Consider the following 20,688-nt stretch of genomic DNA (forward strand, 5'->3'; position numbering starts at 1 on the left):
CTTCTGGGTTTTCGCTGTTTGGGAGCTGATTTCTTCAACAACTAAGCTGTTCGAGAACCAAGGTAAGCATATTTCTTACTTGGGCCCTGTGGCAGCAGAGTTCTTTCTACTAAACCCAGCCTGAGGGGAAGAGGAAGTAGTAGTATTCTTGAATTGTTGTTCAAATATTTATTTCCATGGAGCACAGCTATGCATCCTAACCATACCTTTATTTTCTGATCACCTAAATAGAGAGGAACTAGTAAGTTACATCCCTGATGACGTTGCACGCCTCATCAACCCAGTGATTGTTCAAAATTCTGTCACCTATCAGCTGAAAACCACGAACCAACTTGAGCGACAGGAGGCAAAAATAAGTTTCATTGGTAAGTTCAAGTGGGCAATACAGTTGGAGCTGGCATGATCTTATTCTGTAATCCCAAACTTTCTGCCAGTTTCCTGTTGCCACATGGTATTCCCCCCAAACATCAAGGCATGGAATCCAGGAGCATACTGACATGTTTATTTTGCATTCTCCAAAGAACTCAAGGCAATTTACATGGGGTTATCTTATTTCATTCTTCAGCCTAATTGTTATGAAGTACGTTACTGATTCCCACGTTACCCAGTGCTTGATTTTCAGTGAGATCTTCCCTGAGTCTGGCTTTTTTCTTTTATGTACATGTAGATTACTTGAGGGAAAATGCACACATATTGCAAAACGTGCTTTCTCTTAAGGGCAAGCATCTACAAATTATAGCGGTAAAATGGATTGAGGCATTTATTTATAGTATGTCTTAGTGCCTGTGACTTTTGCTTTTCCTTTGGTACAGCAAGATCACCTCTAGGTTCCTATAGGAGGATGGTCAGCTTGTTCTTAGTTCTCCTTTATTACTGTTCAAGTAATTCTAAAGATATTTTTGTAAATCTGTGGATTATCACTCTTCTGGTCCCATCAATAGCCTTTTTTGAAACACACAATAATTCTGATCAGGACACTGGTCTGTAGGGTAGGCAAAATGTGAATGCAAAATGATCACGTTTTTATGTACTCTTGGTGTCAGCAAAACCCAACACGAAAAGCGTCTCTTATCTACAAAGAATGCCCAATCCTTCAAAACCATGATCACCATCTGCAGGATCCTTCCAGCTGAATGTAGAAATGTGGTCCCCACTGTTGACACTTTGCAAACAGCCTTTTTTGCTGCCTCAGCTGCACTATAACTTCCAAATACTGAAAATAGGTGGCATCCAATGCATTCATCCCATTAGATTTACCCTTGCGCAATGGTATTTTCGTCCTGTACCTTCCCCAGAAAAGATGGGGTGGGGTGGGAGCTAAATCCTATGCTAACAGAACAAGGGACTTGTGTTCTATATTGGATATAAGCCACTGTGTGTGACTGTAGAACTGTACTGCATTATCAATAATGTGACAAATCACTGCTTCTGTAGTTTTTGGATATGCCAGGGTAGTTGTGCCCTCTGGCTGTGGCAGCCTTGGGAATACCAGGCACGGCACAATAGTCTTGCCTTTTAGCCATATTCTTTTCAGGAGATGGGGCAACCCCACTGCTACTAGAAATAGTTGGCAGCAGCAATACAGTGGTTGGGCTTGGCCTGTGGGGTTTGACATCATGACCGCTTCCTTCTCTTGTCCCAGAGCACGTGATCCGGCTGCCGCTTTTTGGCTACAACGTTTACACTGTGGAGAAGATCAGTACACTTGGGATCCCCACACCTTGCTTTGTAGGAGTGAATGAGGAACAGATCGTTGTAGTGAATGGGAAGACCCAGGTATGGCTTTAGTAGAAATCCCTGGAGTATTAGCAGCTTACTTTAGAATAAGTAGCAAGTGCAGGGTGCCTAATCCAGATCAGGACCATGCTGGGGGCTTTAATCCTCACCCCCCACCCCCCATCTGCTATCCTTACCTGATTCAGGGAGGCATTAATGCATTAAGAGGAAACCTCACATTGGTTTCAACTATAAATCACAAGTGTGGTGGACCAACATGGGTTGGGGCCTCAAAATAAGGGAGCATAGCCCTTTGCTTCCTGGGTCTGCACACAAAAAAAGAAAATTCATACAGTTGTATCTAGTTTAACTTTTCTGAAACGTTCATCTGTTTCATAAACTTAACAGTAAGAACCCTTTATGTATCTCATAACGTGGGCTCTGGTCCATGAAAGCTTCTTTAACTTCTTCAGCTTTCGAGATGTCACAATAATCCTCGTTTTTAAACAAATCAGTGAGTTTCCATGTGATTGGGCTGAATATAGTAATCAGCATGTAAATGTCATAGCTACCCACAGTGAGCATTACCCAAGTGTGCTTTGGCAGGCTTCATACAGAATCTGAATTAACCTTATCATTTTAATAGTACTTACAATATTTTCAATAAAGAATAATTGTGGAGAATGATGGAACAGAGTAATTTCCACAAAATTTTCAAGTTGTTGTTCTTTTTTTTTTTTTACTATTCCTGCAGCTGCATTATGGAATATCATGAAATGGGTGTATAGAGTGATTTACATTTTGAGAAAAGAATGTCTCTGAAAAGGCAGTTTCAGGGGGAGGGAGACTCTGCTATGAATATTTGCTCAGTTCAGAGGACTGCTGTTGAATTAGGACTCCTAAAAGGCAATTTGAAACATGCATTAAATTCTGCGAAAGCTCGTGTGGACAAAATAACAGGAATTAACTTCTCATATGATTGGCTACTTATGAGAACAGGACGCTGCCATGAGATGAGTCACTGACCTGATCCAGAAGGTGTTCTTAATAGTCATGCGGTGCTTTTGATCCTCCACTGCAATATACGTGTCCTAACGGCAGTTTCCCTCCCTTCACCCAGAACCTTCACAGCCTCATTCCACTGGCGACGATACAGAGGATGCGGACTTTGCGCCCCATGAATGAATCTGGGCTTCCTGGCCTGGAAATTAACTACGGCTCAGCAGCAGATCCCAAAACGATTTGGTTTGAATTGAAGCAGGTAATATCCCTGGTCGCCGCCTCTTAAGTTAAAAGATCCAGATTTAATTTTTAGCTTTGCACATTTTGGGCCGTAACCAAGTTTACAAAAACAGACACAGCACAGTTGGGAGATCCGAATCTTACTAGGGTTTAGCAGTATTTTACGGCCTTAAATTAGTCTTATTTCTGGTTTGTGGCATTCCCCTAGTGCAATACACCATAATAGAAGCCTGCTCTTTCTACAACCAGTCATTCAGGGCTCTTGGCAGAACTTATTTCTAGAGGTTAAAATCAAGTTTCCTGCTTGGCAGGGGGTTGGACTTGATGGCCCTTGTGGTCTCTTCCAACTCTATGATTCTATGATTCTAAGTGAATTTCTAGCTACCCCAAGGCACTGACTGGTATGCTACAAAGAGGTATGTTCTGCTGCTAGAAGGCAGCAACTCATGGGATTAAAGGCAGGAAGCCTGTTCTGCAGCATCCCCTTTCATGCTGTATGCTTGGGGATAGGGTACATCTCTGGCCTGCAGGAAAAGAGCATAGTGAGGAGTCTCTTATCTGGAACTAAACCCACTGTTCCTACAAGTGGTTCCCTGGAGGTGCTACTGCCAACCTGTGTAGCTGAACCACAGGACAGCGTTGCTTTTGAAGCAGGAGAAAGACCGCCATAAGGGAAAACAAGTTAACTACAAGGCTTTTGACTACTGGATTTTTTTGTTTTTTAAAAAATTACTTTCACAAGGAACACCAAGCTCTAGTAAATGAAGGCTCCATCTGGATCTCACTTAAAATTATTTTTTTAGTTGGTGTAGGCTTCCTTTTGGAAAGTAGAGGTGCAAGTACAAAATGAAACGATTTCTCAAAATGAGGGGGAAGGAAGTAGAGATGGCAGATGAGGGACTTTTGTTTCATTGAAGTTTCTATCTTGACAGGCTAAAGCATTGTACCACACAATTGCCATCATCCTAGAAGAAACCGAATCTGAGGCTTAGTGAGTGGCAGAAATGTATTTTTTTGAACTCTGAAATCATAAAGCTTCATGCAACTTCTGTTCATCGCAAGCATCTCAAGTAAGCACTGTTAACTTGGTTCTTGCTCTGCCTCCTAAGCCAACCTCACTGCAGCAGATTTTCCCTCTTTATTCAGATGCGTTGTTTTTTTAAAAAATGTTTAGCCTTTCAGTTACTAGAGAGCAAAACTGGCTTAACAGATCTAGACATGCTTCTTATTACATGTAATGAAGTTCAAGGAAGGACACGGGTATTTACAGTTTGTTGTGCTAAAAGCAGATCCAGGTTTACCCAAAGCATTGCTGACTTTCACCATTACTGGCGCTGACAAATTTACACTACCTAGATGTTCAGGTATTATTAAAGCACTGGCATTCTACCTTTACTGTCCTCAATGGCTGTCGTGACTCTCCTTGATGCTTGTTTAATTGTGGTTCATATATGTGCTCTGAGCAGCATCAGTACAAATATTCCTTATGCAAACTGGAGGGGGGGGCTTGATCAGCTGTGGGAGGGGGCCAGGAAGCTTGCCTCTCAGCTGATCAACCCCCCTACCACTCTTTCTTATGAGAGCCAGAGCAGTATGGGGCTGGGTGATGTTATCTCGGCTGCTTCTTCCTCTCCCAAGGTGGGCAGGAAGATCCTTCCTTTGTATATGAGCTACTGCCCTGGCCCCTGTGTGTGATTTCCAGTGGTAAAAATAATGAGATTAAGCAGTGTAAGCTCTTTAACATTCATTTTATTAGCAGCTCACCATGAACCTCTTTTAAAGTAACAAATCCCTAGCTCCCAATTGCAAGCTATTAAGAAGCGGGTCCCTCTGCCAGGCCCACCTTTGTCTAGGGAGTTTCCACTAAAGGAAAAGGTTAATGCTTCTCTAAGGCACAGAAGAAGAAAATACAATTGTAAAAAACCATAATCCCAGCAGGGAATCTACAGTCTATGCCAAACTTGAACTATACATAAATAAAGCAGGATCTTCCTGCTAAAACCCCTGGGCAATTTTGTCACAGTAGTCTGATAAGATGACATGAGAGGCACAATGCAGCAATATGGCTTTAAGTGAATACTTGCACAGCCCTCATACCAAAGACTCTGCTGTGCAGACTCACCTCTGCCCAGTCAACTGTGATATTTGGAAGGCTGGTTCTTTTAACATCCTGATGGACAATACAAAGTGGCTAATACAAATGGCTACATCTCATATAATAACCTGTAAAGTATTTTGCATATACACCTGAAAAACATAGTTCTGCACATGCAACACACTCATGTTTTCTGCAGGTGCAAATGTCCAGGACTCCTTACTGTGCATCAAACGCGCCTGTCATCACAGAGCTTGTGAAGCAGCCCTAATGTGAACCTACCTGGAATCACATGTCAGTAATAAGCTATTTGCAAAAGTCTCTGATTTCTTTAGACTTATTCCATATGCACAAAGAAAAATGCAATTATACATTGCAATGGCAACAACTTTCCTGAAATACGTATTAGGCCTTTTCATCAGAAGGAGGTGCTCCTGGATACAACTGTTTACTGCAAACAAAAAACAGAATATAAACACTAGTAACCACCAAATAGAATTTGGCGGGGAGGGAAGGGTTGCCCCATGGCCTCTATTTATTCCTGAGGTTTCACAAAATATAAAACTCTTCAACTTATGTAAGCACGGACATGCCCTCAAGCCTTGAAGAAGACTGTTCTCTCCTGAAAAATAAAATTGTATTAGTGTCTGACTACATGTTACATGCATTTGTATGTAACACAACTCTGATGGCCATGGGGAGCATAGAAGTTGGCAAACATGTATTTCGCAACCTCATGTGAGAGTGGAGTCATTTGGGATAACACAGCTGGCAAGAACTGGCACCAATAACATCCCTTGCCCTGTTGTTGTTACAAAATCACCCGCTTCCCATAGCAGCTTCTCTCTGTTTAAAGAGGTAGCTTTCTGATTTTATTATACTGTAGATTGATTTCATGCAACCTTAGGCCCTAAATTTACTTTCTGACAGAGAGAATTGTCCCTGGCAGCACTTCTCATTCTTACTGCAATATGCACAGTTTAAAAAATAATAATTCTAGTGCAAGGAGACACTTTTCAGCACAAACAACACAAATCAAAAGGGACCTGGGCAAAGCAGCTCTGCCAGACTCCCTCCCACTGTATCAAAACGAGAAAGCCTTCTTCAAAGCAAATGTATTCCGTGACAACTCTGAGTGATGTTGCTGCTGCTAATTAAAAAACATAGTAACGGACTGGGGGGTGAGGCAGGAAATCTTGGGTAGCAGCAAGATTCCTAGTCAGCAAAAGAATCAATTACAGTCTCGTGGTATGTCTAAAACAAGCAAAGTTGACTGTATCACAGGGCAGCCTTGTAACTTAAAATTGGTGACTTCATCTGCACAACAGACTCTACCTAGCTATGATAACATCTCAAAGGCCTTTCCCCCAGGCCAGTGCTTAACTGAGTCCACCACCACCCCACTTCCATAGCTACGATGATTCCTTTAAGTGCTTGGGGTCCAGCAGCCACAAGAAGCAGAGAAAACCAGTGCCTTTCAGGTGTCATGTTTCCAAGCTGGCTAGCTCCTGCCAGTCTGTCTCATTTTCACACTTGTCACGGGTTTTGAAAAATTCCTTGATCAGTCTCTGTGCTTCTTCTTTTACTACAAACAGAAAGTAACACATAATACACTGATGCCCAACTTCGTTCACCACTGTTAACTATAGTATCATTTAACAGTGTCTCCAAGCCATCTATGAAGAAAAGAATCTGCATAAACCTCCCTTCCCAATACACACAAGCAAAATTAGGTTAGTTTGATACTACATCTCTCTCATGCACATTTGCACAAATGCTCTGAACCATGAAAATATTCCAGTGGCCAATGCTGTTTAAAGAATAGGGGACTTGGGGAGAATGAAATGATCTACCACCGAAACACCGAGGAGATGCTAAGGAATGAAAACTATGTGCTGACACCAGTCTTATAACATTCCACATACACCTTCCAATTCCTATACCTTAGATACACCACTTGCATATTTCAAATATTTTCTTCAATTACACATATTAGGTTATTTTACCCTACCCCCCCCACCATACACTGATCATTTTGTACTGGTGTTAGAACCAGTATCTACTGGTACAAGGCACTAGACATTCCTCCCCAGCCATCACCTGATATCTCACCTGTCTTACGGAGAGGACTCTTGTCTGCGGCCAGTAAGTGAGAGAGGTGCCGGGCAAACCCTTTAAACAAATCCTGCCAATTAGGGATGAAGAAACAGAATGAGCATAACAGGGTTCTCACCCTCACTGACATATTATTGCTTTTGTGTACTCTCTGGGACATCTTGGTACTCCTATAAGGTTTCCCATATTATAATGACTAGGTGCCGAGACCAACATGGTAGGACCTAGTATCTTCTAGTTGTGCAGCACCCAAGACATGTATCTGACCTAATGAACTAATCACTTAGAAATAAATAAAAAACCCAATGTCTTGTAGAAGTGAAACTTGTTGAACTGCAAGAAGTTCCTAAGGAACAAAGTCACAATGTAAGTATTTAAGCTCTCATTACTACCACACACGATTTAAAAACAAACACAGAATAAGAGTACAGTGGTACCTCGGGTTAAGTACTTAATTCGTTCCGGAGGTCCGTTCTTAACCTGAAACTGTTCTTAACCTGAAGCACCACTTTAGCTAATGGGGCCTCTCACTGCCGCTGCGCTGCCACCACGCGATTTCTGTTCTCATCCTGAAGCAAAGTTCTTAACCCGAGGTACTATTTCTGGGTTAGCAGAGTCTGTAACCTGAAGCGTATGTAACCTGAAGCATATGTAACCCGAGGTACCATTGTACTGTTGTCCCACCAGTATTTTTTTCTGATACTGTCCATCTAGCTCACTGAACATTGGCTATGGGAAAGGGTAACATACCCTGCTCTTTCCAGACATGGTTTACCCTCGCCCTACAAGGGACCCAAGACACTGGCCAATATAGTGGAAATGGTCTCTCCATGCTGCCAGTTAGATAGGACAGACAACACTACTTCTAGGCACCCCTTCAAGAGGAGGAAAAAGCAACATGGCTCATAACCAACCTTGGAAGCAAATTTGCCACCTTTGTAGAAAGGGGTCAAGTATTTTACAACAATGTCTGCTGTTTCCTTAAGTGACAATGCCTTTGTAGTTGGCTGGATGATTCTGGTTGTTCCTTCTTTATCAACCTGCGACAAATTGGGATCAAACGTGACTTTCTTTTTCATTAGCCCATCAGCTTTCCCCTCTGACTGCAATGTGATGGAAGATTTGGTCATCATCCGTAACCTCTTTCCAGAAGGGCTTTCCAGATCCTTGAGAGAGAGCAAGAGAGGAACAAATGCTCATGAAAGGAATGTCGTGAGAAACAGGGAACGCATAGCCTCTGCCAGCAATCTACCAGAGTTTCCTAACTTCTATTTCTTTGTGCCTTCCTAATGTCAAGGGACGGGGTAAAGATCCTTTCCAAACACTTTAAACCTTCCAGAAACAGAGTGTGGCTAGCTCACCTAAGAAAGTAAATGTCCCTCTTCAGGTATTTGTGTATAATTGATCTTGCTATGCCTATTCATTACCAGTGGCCCACATAGTTGTGGCCACACCCTTGCTGATTGAATCTTTTCCCCCCTTTGTGCTCTGTGTATAAATAGGCTTCTGCATAGTCTTTTGATCACATTAAAAAAAACAATAACCTTTCATCTCTTAATACTTGGAATGTAGGTGACCATTTCATTCATCTAATGCCTCCAGCTCACAAAATTTGATGCCACAATATATTTCTTAGTCTTTAAGTTGACACAACATTCTTTACAACAAAGTAAATCAGTTTCTTTTACAACAAACAAACATGTGTGGCCTCCTGGGATTTGCCCCACACATGCCAAATGGGGACCACTCTTCCTGCTACCCCAGTAATATTACCTATGCATGCATATTCCAATGGCCACACCTTAGTCCCATCCTAAGGACTGAGTGAGCTTTCCCACTGTAAGTTCCTGCAATGCTTCACCTGTATCTCAGGGATGTTTTTGTGTGTGCTCCTATGCAAGAGAGAGAAGGGGATTTAATAATAGTAATAAAGTATCACCTCAGCTGACCCTGGTCTCTTTCCATTATGGTTTCGACAACTGTTTGTCACTTCATCTTCAATGAAAGGCTTAACTCTGTGGGGGGATAGGAACAATCAGATACTTTGTTCAAGGATGGTATATTTATGGCATTCAAAGGAAGCAGTAAAAACAACAGTCTTGACATGTGGTTTTCAACAGGTGAGCTACGGAAATAAAAAAATAGAGTTGGGGCCCTGATTTTTAAAACTGACAAATTCTATTAGCAGCTCCTGCAACAGACACAGATGCCACCCACAAAACATCTGTAACCACCTTAATTTTAAAAGCACAGCCTAATAAATATTTGAAATATATTTTAAAGACTGATTCAGCTGAGAATTCTGTGAATTTAAGCAATCCAAGCATATTTATCATCCATTTGCTGTTTAGAAAGATTTTACTCGACTAGCAATATTATTATTGTGGAAATTAGTTACAGATAGTTAACACCCATGGAATGCCTGACTCAGGCCTGCTTCTGCAACTCCAAACTCAGTTCTAACCATCCTCCTGATTTACAGCCCAGACACCTTTGCTTCTGTTCTAAAAGCCTTTGCCAACGGTCCAGATCAGAGGTATGTCAATTCAACGGCTGCCTTCAGCCTGAGTCTTAAATACAATTGTGAAGGAACAGCTTATGAATAATCACTTTTCTTCTAAGCTTCTACCAATTGGGAACTGGGTTGGTATCAGTTGGGAGGCTGGGGAAGAGCAACAACAAGGAAATATACCCCTCACCTTGGTTTTCCAAAGGTTGTTCCTGAACATGAGGGTTCTATTCCTGAGCTAGGAATTCTAACAGTCAGACCTTCTCCTGCTTTTTCTGATTCTTCCTCTCCTACATGGGATGCACTAGCTCTTTCTTCTTTGGAGACCATTTCAGTTTCCTGAGATTCTGTTTTCTTGTCACACATTCTTTGGGAAGGAAACTGAGGTAGTTCATCATGGTAGCAGTTCTCTTCTGCCAAATCAAGCTCTGACACCAAGGACCCTGCTTTGGGGATGGAGAAGAATTTCGATATCTTCTGAGAGTCTTTCCTAGCTGCTTCTGCCAACAGCAGCTGTTTCTTACTGGGTTTGCCCTTCTTGGTGGGACTAACTCCCAAGCAGGCTATAGCATCAGAGGAGCTTTGCTGCCCCTTCTTCTCAGGAACCTCCTCGGCATTTTGGCAAACTTCTTCAGCCACTTTCGCCTGTCTCTCAAGTGTGCCATTAATGTCCATAGGTTCAGGGTCACAGTGGTGGCTTCCCTTCTGGTTAACGTCCTCCTTCAAAGGCTTAACTCCATCATCTCCCTTGGCAGCCAGAACTTCTGAAGTGGACTGGAATACATCAGATGACTTCCGAAATCCAATCCCCACCCTCTTGGGTTTGAACTACATTAGAAAGAAATAAGATGAGAGGTAGCTAGAGGGCTAGTTTTTGCCTACCTGCCTTCTGTCTTGGAAATCAAATCCTAGTCCAGGCAAACTGTAGATGTGCCTTAAACTCAAAGACCACCTCACACCTTAATGTTTTCCATAGAGAAAAAATTAAAAGCAATGGGACAGGAAAAAGAAGACTGCTGGAAGCCCACATAAAAAGAAATTATGAAAATGGAAACCTCATAGACACCAGAACACAGGTTACTGCTGCAAAATCACTTTAATATATATATATATATATATATATATATATATATATAGAGAGAGAGAGAGAGAGAGAGAGAATGCTATTTAAGGTTCTAATAGTGCCTATTTGCACTTACCGTATTCACCTTGGACGCGGGGATGAAGCCATCATCAGCTGTTGCCACTGGTTCAGTCTTCAACTTGGAACTGCCATTGACTCCAAGGGTGGAATACAGCTCCCCATCTTTGGAAGCCTTGTTAATTTCGGTTACCTTTATGTAACAAGAAAGGGGAAAGTTGTCTTGATAAGCTCTCTTATGCACAGCATTTTTTGCAACACAAAGCAAGCACAGGGTTCACAAATTCTGCTCTTCTTGTCCAAACTAATTAATGAGGAATTCGCACCACCCTTAATTCTCTAAGTGACCAGTAATGCCTTAATACAGCACAGGGTCCATTCTTGTAACATTCAAGCTTGGATGCACTTCAATTAGGGTTGCTATTGTTTATTTACTTCAGCCACTTGGTTGAGCCAGGATTATAATACGTCAGAATTTTTGGGGTTCTACCCTTGTTTGAATTTTGGAAATTTAAAGTTTATGATTTTTCTATTTCCTTCTGAGGAAACTGAGTAGTTCAGTGAAACGAGGTTTGTAGCCAGTTAAGGCTTTGTTCTATTTTAGGTTTTTCTAATTTTTTCCCTTAAGCTTTTTAATTTTTATTCTTTAGTTGATTTCCACAAGATAATATTTCTAGTTGATTACTTCTTGTTTCAGGGATTTTCACGGTATTTTATTTGTTTTGTGCAATTTCCCAGAGAGGAGCTGGCAGCCGCTTTGTTCCTTCCTGGTCTTTTTTGCTGCTGCACTAAGCTAAGCCGAAGTTTGGCTTAGCGTTTGATCCAAACTGGGGCTCTAGTTAAGCTCTCTCTGCACTAAGCATGAGCTGCAGCCAAAGTTTATTGACTCACAGGAGGTGGGGGGAATGGAAGAGCCAGGCCGCCAGAACCAGATCCTCACTCTGGCGCTAAGCTGACTGATTGTTTACCGCATTTTTCCGTGTATAACACGCCCCCATGTATAATGCGCCCCCTAGTTTTGGGGACTCAAAATTAAGAAAATGGGGGGAGATTGCCCCCATGTATAAGACTATCTTTCCTTTTAACATTATTTTTTAGTAAAAAAAAAAACCTAGTCTTATACACGGCAAAGTATGGCAATTTCTATACTGCTTAATATATTTTAAAATATCTCTAAGCGGTGTACAAAAAACTGCTCCAGATGTTAGCTGAGCACTGCCAAGACAAGGCAGAAGTGATTGTATATTAGGCAGTTGGAGCAATGCACTTTTCTGTAATGCTTAAAACCACTCAAAGTATGGATTTATACATCTGGAAGGTCAAGACAATAACTCAAGTGGTTTAGAATTACCACCTCAGTGACCATCAGTGGAAAGCAGGCCATGAATTAGAGCCCATTTGTATTTCTCGACAAGCAACACAGAATTACATGAAGTCTGCAGAACTGTATAGCTTCAAAACCCACTGCTCATTAGAAAAACAAACAAAATGCTTTCAGAATGATGTCAAAACTATTGGCATATTCTCCAAACTACACATCTGAGCTTTGCTTGAGTTGAGTTCTAGCCTGCAGAAATTAAGGGTCTGCCCAAACACCCTCTTCTAAGACAGCAATGAGAAAAGATGGAGTAAGCAGTGTTTTCTCCATAGTACGCACACAGAAAATACCTAGCCACTTTCTCTAGCAGAGTTGCATATTTGAGAAACCAACACATCAGGGAGATCAAATGAAGCCCCTTAAAACTACTATTTCTTACCTTCTTTAAAACAGTCGCCTTGTACAGGTTTGCCATTTTACTGGCCTGGAAAGCGTCATACTCCATTTCTACAGCATGTACTAGAACATCTGAGCTGAAACACAAGACAGTTTGATCAATTGCAGTGGGACATATTTCTCCAATAACAGAGGAAGTTCTCCAACACCTGTCAGGTCCGTTACTATGGAAGAAAGGCTGGAACACTAACAATTAAAATCTCGGTGCAGAAATATTGGTGGAAACTTATGGTTAATGTGGTGTTTGTGTGGGCAGTTGGGAGGCAGGGCAGAAGACAGGGGTCTAAGAGCATATTTCCCCCCTCTGGATTACTTTTACCCTATTATGAAGGTATTTCTACCGTTATCAGTGAAGTACCACAATCTCCTCTGTGATTTCAAAATAATACGTTTGTGCAGTATATTACTACCCTCTAGCGGGAACTAAAGAAAATTGCAAGCTTCATAAAAAAAACAGGGTTGTAGCGGTTAAGATTCATTTTTGCACACCCACCTCAACCTATTCAGAAAATATTGCAAGAAATGATTTTTAAAATGTTATTTTGGCTTTAGCACACAATATTGTCTTCCTTAAAGGTGAAGGTAAAGGGACCCCTGACCATTAGGGTCCAGTCATGACCGACTCTGGGGTTGCGGCGCTCATCTCGCTTTATTGGCCGAGGGAGCCAGCATACAGCTTCCAGGTCATGTGGCCAGCATGACTAAGCCGCTTCTGGCAAACCAGAGCAGCGCACGGAAATGCTGTTTACCTTCCCGCCAGAGTGGTACCTATTTATCTACTTGCACTTGATGTGCTTTCGAACTGCTAGGTTGGCAACAGCAGGGACCACACAACGGGAGCTCACCCTGTCGCGGGGATTCGAACCGCCGACCTTCTGATCGGCAAGTCCTAGGCTCTGTGGTTTAACCCACAGCGCCACCCACGTCCCTATTGTCTTCCTTAGGAGTACACAATTTTGAATTCTAATTTAAAGTATGACATTTAACTTGAAGTGCTCAACTTTCTTTAAGTTTTGATCTACAAGTTTCAAGCAGTTTCCCCACAAACCTGAAGTTATTTATAGCCCCACTTCCAAAAAAACAACAACAACAAAACCTTTTGCAGTGCAACTTTGGAACATATACAGGGTGAGTACTTTAAAAGAGGCCCCGTGGATACAGAGTACACATGTTCCACGGGGCCTCTTTTAAAAGACTCACCCTGTAGAAACACATTAATAGAACACAACTAATAAAATGATAGAAAATTGTTCTTTTAAAAACTACCTTAGAACAACAGACACCTGTTTCTTATGCTCCCAAAAGCAGTGAGAGGGAATGAGATGTTAAAACGTTGGAACCTGCAGCATAATATTACGGGTGGCTGAGAAAGTATTTCGAACCACAACACTGCATTTTGCAAATAGCTGTGACATATAAAATTAGGTAAAGGTAAAGGTACCCCTGCCCGTACGGGCCAGTCTTGCCAGACTCTAGGGTTGTGCGTTCATCTCACTCTATAGACCGGGAGCCAGCGCTGTCCGCAGACACTTCCGGGTCACGTGGCCAGCGTGACAAGCTGCATCTGGTGAGCCAGCGCAGCACATGGAACGCCGTTTACCTTCCCGCTGGTAAGCGGTCCCTATTTATCTACTTGCTTTCGAATTGCTAGGTTGGCAGGCGCTGGGACCGAACGACAGGAGCTCACCCTGCCGTGAGGATTCGAACCGCCGACCATACGATCGGCAAGTCCTAGGTTTTACCCACAGCGCCACCCACGTCCCTATATAAAATTAGGTTAAGGTATATAAGTTGATCCAGCACTGGTGCTGTGCCTGCATGTGCAGGAACTCTCTTTTCCTTGCTTCCCATCACTACCACTGCATGTGCACAAGTATGCACATGGAAAGCACATGAGCCACTGCAGAGAATGGGAGGCTTGCACAGCTCATGAAGGGCGGGCTAGATGGGAGAGATGTGCACATGAGCCCCTAGTGCCATGCACTGGCTTGCATAAATTCCCTGGCTTGCATAAATGCCCACTGCTTGCCCTACGGAGATCTATGGGGCTCCCCCCGGACTAGATAACTTCCTACCCATCTCTTGTTAGAGCTGCTTCCCGGTTGTTGCTCAGTGCTTCTTTCAGCATGTTCAGACAGTGTTCTCTAGCCTAAAATTGAAGGATAAGAGATGAGAGCCAATTTCAGATTGCAGAAGGAAAGTGAAGCATCATTTATTCTAACCAGCAGTTCTAAGACAGTACAAATAATGTAAAGTATACTCAATATCAATTTTTTGTTGTGAATCTCCCTGAGATCTTCAGAGGTAGGGAGGTATACAAATTTAATAAATAATAATAATCAAACCTTCTTTCACTACTATATGGACACGAGTAATCTTTTCCCAGCTGCTCTATAATATCTGTTGTTGTCTCTGCATCCTCTCCAATTTATTTGCTTTCCTAAAACCTGCCAACTGAAACCGGACAATATACCCCAGTTACATTCCTATGCTACAATCTAATATAGATCAAGATACTATCCTTCTCTTAAGGCATTCCACCACACCACGCTTTTATGCCTTCACCCCATTTTCATCAGTGTTATTTTCTTGCCAGTTATTTCTCACGCCCATGTCGTAATCCAGGTGGGGAGGGGAAAGGAGCTTGGTGTAAGTAATCACAGCCCCTTCTTACCTTCACTGTGATTTTAGCTATTTTTCTGCTGGCTGCATCCTTCAAGGGACAATCAGCATCTACAATGACACAGATACACAAACATTTTCTGACATGTTGCCTTACCTCTTGCAGTAGATGAGTGGGTACAAGAAGGATATAGCCATTTAAAATAATAAACTAGACAAGTATCCAATGTGGTGATAGTACTTTTTAGAAGCTTTTTTTTTTATTACATGTTTTAATATCTCCAAAATCCTAGATAGCAGATTTTCTAAAGTATTCTTCAAGGACAGGTGCTATCCTTGCAATCATTTAGAGCTGGAACCAGCCTTTTGTGTGTTTTTCTACTGTAAATTCTATCAAGGAGTCAGAGAACATTTAATCTATCCCCTTATAAGATTCCTGGTCAATCTTTAGACACCCTTGTGAGAATCGTATTGGAGGGAGGCCTAAATAAACCCACTACTGAGCAGGGGGCACTCTACTTGATTGGCATGTAATTGGTGATGGCTCAGCCAGGGTATTTAAGTGTCCTCTAGTTTGTCCTGTGTTTCCCATGCTGATCTAGGGTTGCCATTTTTGTAAAAGTCAGATGTGAGGGCGATCTGGCTGCAACATCTGTCACCCCATCGATTGCCAGGGTTGATTCGGCTTATCTGGCTGACTAGGCGGGTGTCTCCTTCACTGCTCCATGTGCATCAATGAAAGACGACAACCATCTCATACAGAAGGAATGTACCATTCTTTGGTCAAGGGTATACAATAGCTGCGCTCCTCTGCCAGAGCCTCCAAACAAGCTCAAGGTCTTTTTTGTTAAAATCAGTTAGGCGGTGTGGGCCTTTGGCTTGCCAGGCCCTTACTTGGATGCTTTGGGATGCATAGTGGAATAGTGGTTGTTGGGTTGGGGGAATTATAGTGGAGATGAGGTTGGGGACAGTTTCCCTACTTTTTCCTTCTATCCTTTAGCATGGACTGTGTGAACCTGTTTAGTGTTCTGGGGATTTTCCTTAGTTTGTTTTGAAGGAATGGATACGCTGTAGTGGGAGTCTTTCTGACTGTATCTATTTCCAATACCATTATTAATAAATATGAGACTCCATCTTGAACTTCTTGAAAACGACCCAGTGACAGGAATTTGAGATCCAACACTGGCCTCCACTTCTTGTGGCTTTTTTTTTGGGGGGGGGGAGAACCACAAAGATTGAGCAAAGTCCTTGAAATGTTTCCCAGAATTCTTTGCTTCCCCGCCTCCGTCACGTGAAGAGGGTCATAAGCCAACCCATCTCATCGCAACCCATTTGGTTCATCGGCAACTGGCTGAAATATGTAAATTAACTGTAGCTATTGGGTTTGATACACCCATAATTTTCATGTGAAATGGGAAACAGAAGTAAGAAATTGATTTGGGCAGATAGCAATCTCTCCAACTACTTTTGCTACAGTCAAGTTTAAGCCCAATTTTTCTGGCAATAAGCTCATCATTGTGGGCCACACTTAACTTTGGGTCAAGCATTAACTCCTGAGCTCTTTAGCTTCATATACAGATAGTGCTATACTGTATAAATAGTAACTTTAGTCATTGTAAAATCCCCAGAAAGAACCATAAATGTCTTGTCTGAAGCATCTGATCTATGAAGTAATGCAGAAATTTACCTGGAGGGACAAAGTTGTCTTTTTCAGGTTCCTGGCCCTGAAAGAAAGGTAAGAGAGAAAATTCAATGACATAAACCATGAAAAACGTATCTAAAAGTATAGGCTGGAACACAAGACTAGATTTAGAATCTGAGGTTTTTTTTACACAAAAGACCTTCCACATTTACACAACAATTTTTAGTCTGAGCCAAAGCTTGCTAAGGCTTTGTTAAACGGCGTGAGTTGATAATGAATTGGAACAATCTAATTACAGATAGGTAGCCGTGTTGGTCTGCCATAGTCAAAACAAAAAAAATCCTTCCAGTAGCACCTTAAAGACCAACTAAGTCAGTTCTTGGTATGAGCTATATAGAAGGGTCTGGAAACTTCTGTTTCAGTGTATCTGAAGAAGTGTGCATGCACACGAAAGCTCATACCAAGAACTGACTTAGTTGGTCTTTAAGGTGCTACTGGAAGGATTTTTTTTGTTTTGGAACAATCTAAGTAAGAACTGGAAACATTATAAAAGGAATGGGGGACTTTCACCACATAGTGGGAATGCCATTTCTAAAAAAATATTAAGAGCTCAATAACAGGAATTACAATGCTATCCCAATGGATCTGGAATTTTGTTTTTTCATTGAATTATATGGAAAGTACAGTAAAAAATAAACATAATAAATTTAGTCTTATACACACTGAAAGCAGTACGAATATTATAAACTAGTACATAACGACTGCCAACAATAGAAGAATGGATTAATAAAACATGGGCATTTGCCTTAATGGCAAAATTAACCTGATTTACAAGAAAAAAGACAGCGGGAAGGTAATTTTAAGAAGTGGAATTCATTTACTGAATACTGTAGGAGAAACACAATACCTCCCCATTCAGCAGGTGGTTTCATACTGTTTTGAGATGTAAGATTAGATGTATAGTAATGGCTTATTTTATGACATTTCTCATAGTTGTAGACTGAATAAATAAAATGGCTACCTTATTTTAACAAATGGACTAATCAAAAGGGAATAAAGCAAAAAATATGTGGGGCAGCATGAGAGGATGGGTGTGTAAGTCTGTATGTGTATGTGTGCACCTATATTGATTGCATGGATGGACTGCACACATATACTGTATGCACCTTGCATTTTGAAGACATAAAAGCAGAAACAAAATGATCCATGGGATAAAACATTGGGTCCTTCATTTTCTTCCAAGCTGGTTTGAGCAAATAATTAGAGTTGCCTCTATTAAGTGCCTCATCTCTATGTTTTCTTCTACAATAAAGTGCAATTTTACATTTTCTTGTATTTAAAAATGTCTTTTTATAATTTGCAGCTGCAATGCATAACAAGGAATGCTTGGCTTTTAAAAATAGCATTAGAGTTACTAGTTAAGTCTTAGAAGGACCCTTCATTTAGGCAGTAATTTAGCCCAGGAGTTCTTTTTTTCTGTGTGAAAATCAGACACCAAGAAAAGCCATCCACTTTCCATCCCAAAGTCCCTAATCTGCACAGATGGGGTTTGGTTTCAAGACTGAATGGGACTGCATTCTAGTCACATAGGAAGGGGTGGTGAATTCTACCAAGAAAATGCTTGGAGACAGAAAGAAAGAACACACAGAAATATGCACAAAAAGGCCACTTTAAGAGCTCTCCTCATTAAGCACCCTGTGGTAAAGCATCATAAAAATTGAAAGAAAAAGGTACTATTCTTTAACTAACAAAGAAATGTCAGAGCAAGGTAAGTTCTTTAATGTGTGAATGATTTCTCACATATTAACATATTAACATGGTAATATGACCTCATGGTAACACTTAGGCTGCAATCCTATACAGTGGTACCTCTGGTTACGTACTTAATTCGTTCCGGAGGTCCGTTCTTAACCTGAAACTGTTCTTAACCTGAAGCACCACTTTAGCTAATGGGGCCTCCTGCTGCCGCCACAGCACGATTTCTGTTCTTATCCTGAAGCAAAGTTCTTAACCCGAGGTACTAGTTCTGGGTTAGCGGCGTCTGTAAACTGAAGCGTATGTAACGCGAGGTACCACTGTACCCTTTTACCTGTGAATAAGTCATGCTGAACTCAGTGAGGCTTACTTCTGAGTAAGCACATATAGGACTGCGCTGTTACCTACTCTTTTCCCACCCATCAAGATAGTACCCGTCTCCTGCGAGGAAGTTACCAACTTACCTTGCGCAGACTCATCTGCCTCTTATAAAAGTTGTTCCATTCCCTTTTCTGATGGTCCTCATTCGTTTCAGCCACACTCCCGCCATCTTCATCATATCTGAACAATAACCCGGAAACAGTTGGAAACTGAACAGGAAGGTTGCCCAGAATTACTTAAAACATTATACTGGCATCAAGGAAATTTGATCTAGCAAATACATCACAATATCCCAGAGGATTGTGGGCCCGAGTCCCAGTCAGATTTCATTCCAGGGTGAGACTGTCACATTTCCAGGTTTTCTCTCAAATAAATCAATCCAGAACCGATCATTTCCTCAAAACCAACACAGACTTCTATGTTCCTCTTGCCATGTGTTTTATCGGTTGAATTCAGAGAAGATTGAGTTGAACTCACTTGGGCAACAAGGTCTTCCCAGCTCCCCACTACTGTCCTCTGTGCCCCCCCAGAATTTGCTCCTGGAGGCCGGAAGACCCTCTCTGGTCTGGCATGAGAAGGGTCAGAAGAGCTACAATGGGACAGGGAAATCAGAGGAATGTGACAGGGCACAAGTGTTTTTCCACTCATGCAAACCCTCTCTAGACTGAAGCTGGTTCATTTATGAATTGTTAGCATCAGAAACGTATGTGTTAAATAATAAGACACTTTTAAAGTTCCGAAGCTTTTAACTACTTAAAAGCGATCACTTTCCTTTAAAGACCACCCTACATAAAAAGAATAAATTTACAGATGAGTTTATGCAAGATATGCAAGTCAAGTAGAGCGGAAAATTAAATTACAAAAGGTGAAATATATGGCTGGTTTATCTTTGTTTCATAAGAAGTACAGATGTTAACCGCATGCAATGATCAGGGGATAACAAAAGAGAAAATATATAGTGCAAACTATTTCATTTAACCGGGAAGTAAAAGGAAAACGGCAACTTAACATTTGGTTTTAATCTTTCTGCTGCATACCAGAACAAAACGCAGGTCACGAAACAGAACAAAGGCCAACCTAGCCAATATTTGTTAACTCCCGGCTGCATCACGACATAAAGGCATTTATGCCACATTTTTAACCAGCGTTTTCTTTTTAACCTATTTTCTGTTGGTTCTACTAAATCCAGCTATCAACTCCCAGGCTCAGTTACACTTCAAGGAGTTATCTATTCCTCTGGCTGATTCATGAAGTCACAGTAGCTGCTGAGGTCATGGCACTTAGCTTAGTTTGTATGCAGCAGGGAGGGATTTGGGACTTCAAGTATGAGGAAACTACTAGTCCCAAAACACCTGAAGCCGCCATAGGGGAGAAAAGAGGAGAAATCATTATTATTGTCAACAGAACTCACTTCTACTGGAGTCAGAAGCAAACTATACCTGCTGAAGCCACCCATGCCTCTTCTGCCTCCTTCGTACAGGTCTGGGTCAAAGGCATTCCAAGAGGAAGCAGAGGGTCCGATGCAGGTTCTATTCCAGCCGCTGCCAGTGTGTTCAAGTGCCTCTACGTGCTTTTTCACTGCTGCTGGATTCTTACAGTAATCACAGCACTTATTGCACTGGGGGACGGCATCTCCAAAATAGTTGGCTATAGCGGCATGACGACAACTAAGAGGCAAAGACAGAATAATATTTCG

General features: G+C 41.7%; 2 protein-coding genes across 5 annotated transcripts in view; one reads left to right on the plus strand and one right to left on the minus strand.

The window, feature by feature from the left end:
* LOC310838405 (unconventional myosin-XVB-like) overlaps positions 1 to 4,358 on the plus strand; it is a 68,096-nt gene extending 63,738 nt beyond the window's left edge. The window contains 4 exon segments of the mRNA XM_083725740.1: positions 232 to 365; positions 1,643 to 1,776; positions 2,837 to 2,977; positions 3,891 to 4,358. Of these exon segments, the coding sequence (XP_083581866.1) occupies positions 232 to 365; positions 1,643 to 1,776; positions 2,837 to 2,977; positions 3,891 to 3,950 (469 nt within the window). The 3' untranslated portion in view covers positions 3,951 to 4,358.
* Positions 4,359 to 4,687: 329 nt separating this feature from the next.
* The window catches only part of RECQL5 (RecQ like helicase 5), a 48,517-nt gene continuing 32,516 nt past the window's right edge, over positions 4,688 to 20,688 (minus strand). For 2 of the 4 annotated variants that reach the window (XM_083725655.1, XM_083725654.1), the window contains exons 9-20: positions 20,432 to 20,659; positions 19,076 to 19,172; positions 16,902 to 16,938; positions 15,267 to 15,325; positions 14,668 to 14,741; positions 12,576 to 12,669; positions 10,877 to 11,011; positions 9,868 to 10,505; positions 9,108 to 9,183; positions 8,083 to 8,334; positions 7,166 to 7,238; positions 4,688 to 6,638 (exon numbers count right to left, since the gene is read on the minus strand). In XM_083725655.1, coding sequence (XP_083581781.1) covers positions 6,538 to 6,638; positions 7,166 to 7,238; positions 8,083 to 8,334; positions 9,108 to 9,183; positions 9,868 to 10,505; positions 10,877 to 11,011; positions 12,576 to 12,669; positions 14,668 to 14,741; positions 15,267 to 15,325; positions 16,902 to 16,938; positions 19,076 to 19,172; positions 20,432 to 20,659 — 1,864 coding nt within the window. In that variant the 3' untranslated portion in view covers positions 4,688 to 6,537. The remainder of the gene's footprint in view (positions 6,639 to 7,165; positions 7,239 to 8,082; positions 8,335 to 9,107; positions 9,184 to 9,867; positions 10,506 to 10,876; positions 11,012 to 12,575; positions 12,670 to 14,667; positions 14,742 to 15,266; positions 15,326 to 16,901; positions 16,939 to 19,075; positions 19,173 to 20,431; positions 20,660 to 20,688) is intronic. The other 2 variants (XM_083725656.1, XR_014560953.1) reach the window with 2 other exon arrangements.

This window comes from Podarcis gaigeae (assembly GCF_964106915.1).
Source record: "Podarcis gaigeae genome assembly, chromosome: 2".
In the NCBI taxonomy this organism is placed as follows: domain Eukaryota; kingdom Metazoa; phylum Chordata; class Lepidosauria; order Squamata; family Lacertidae; genus Podarcis; species Podarcis gaigeae.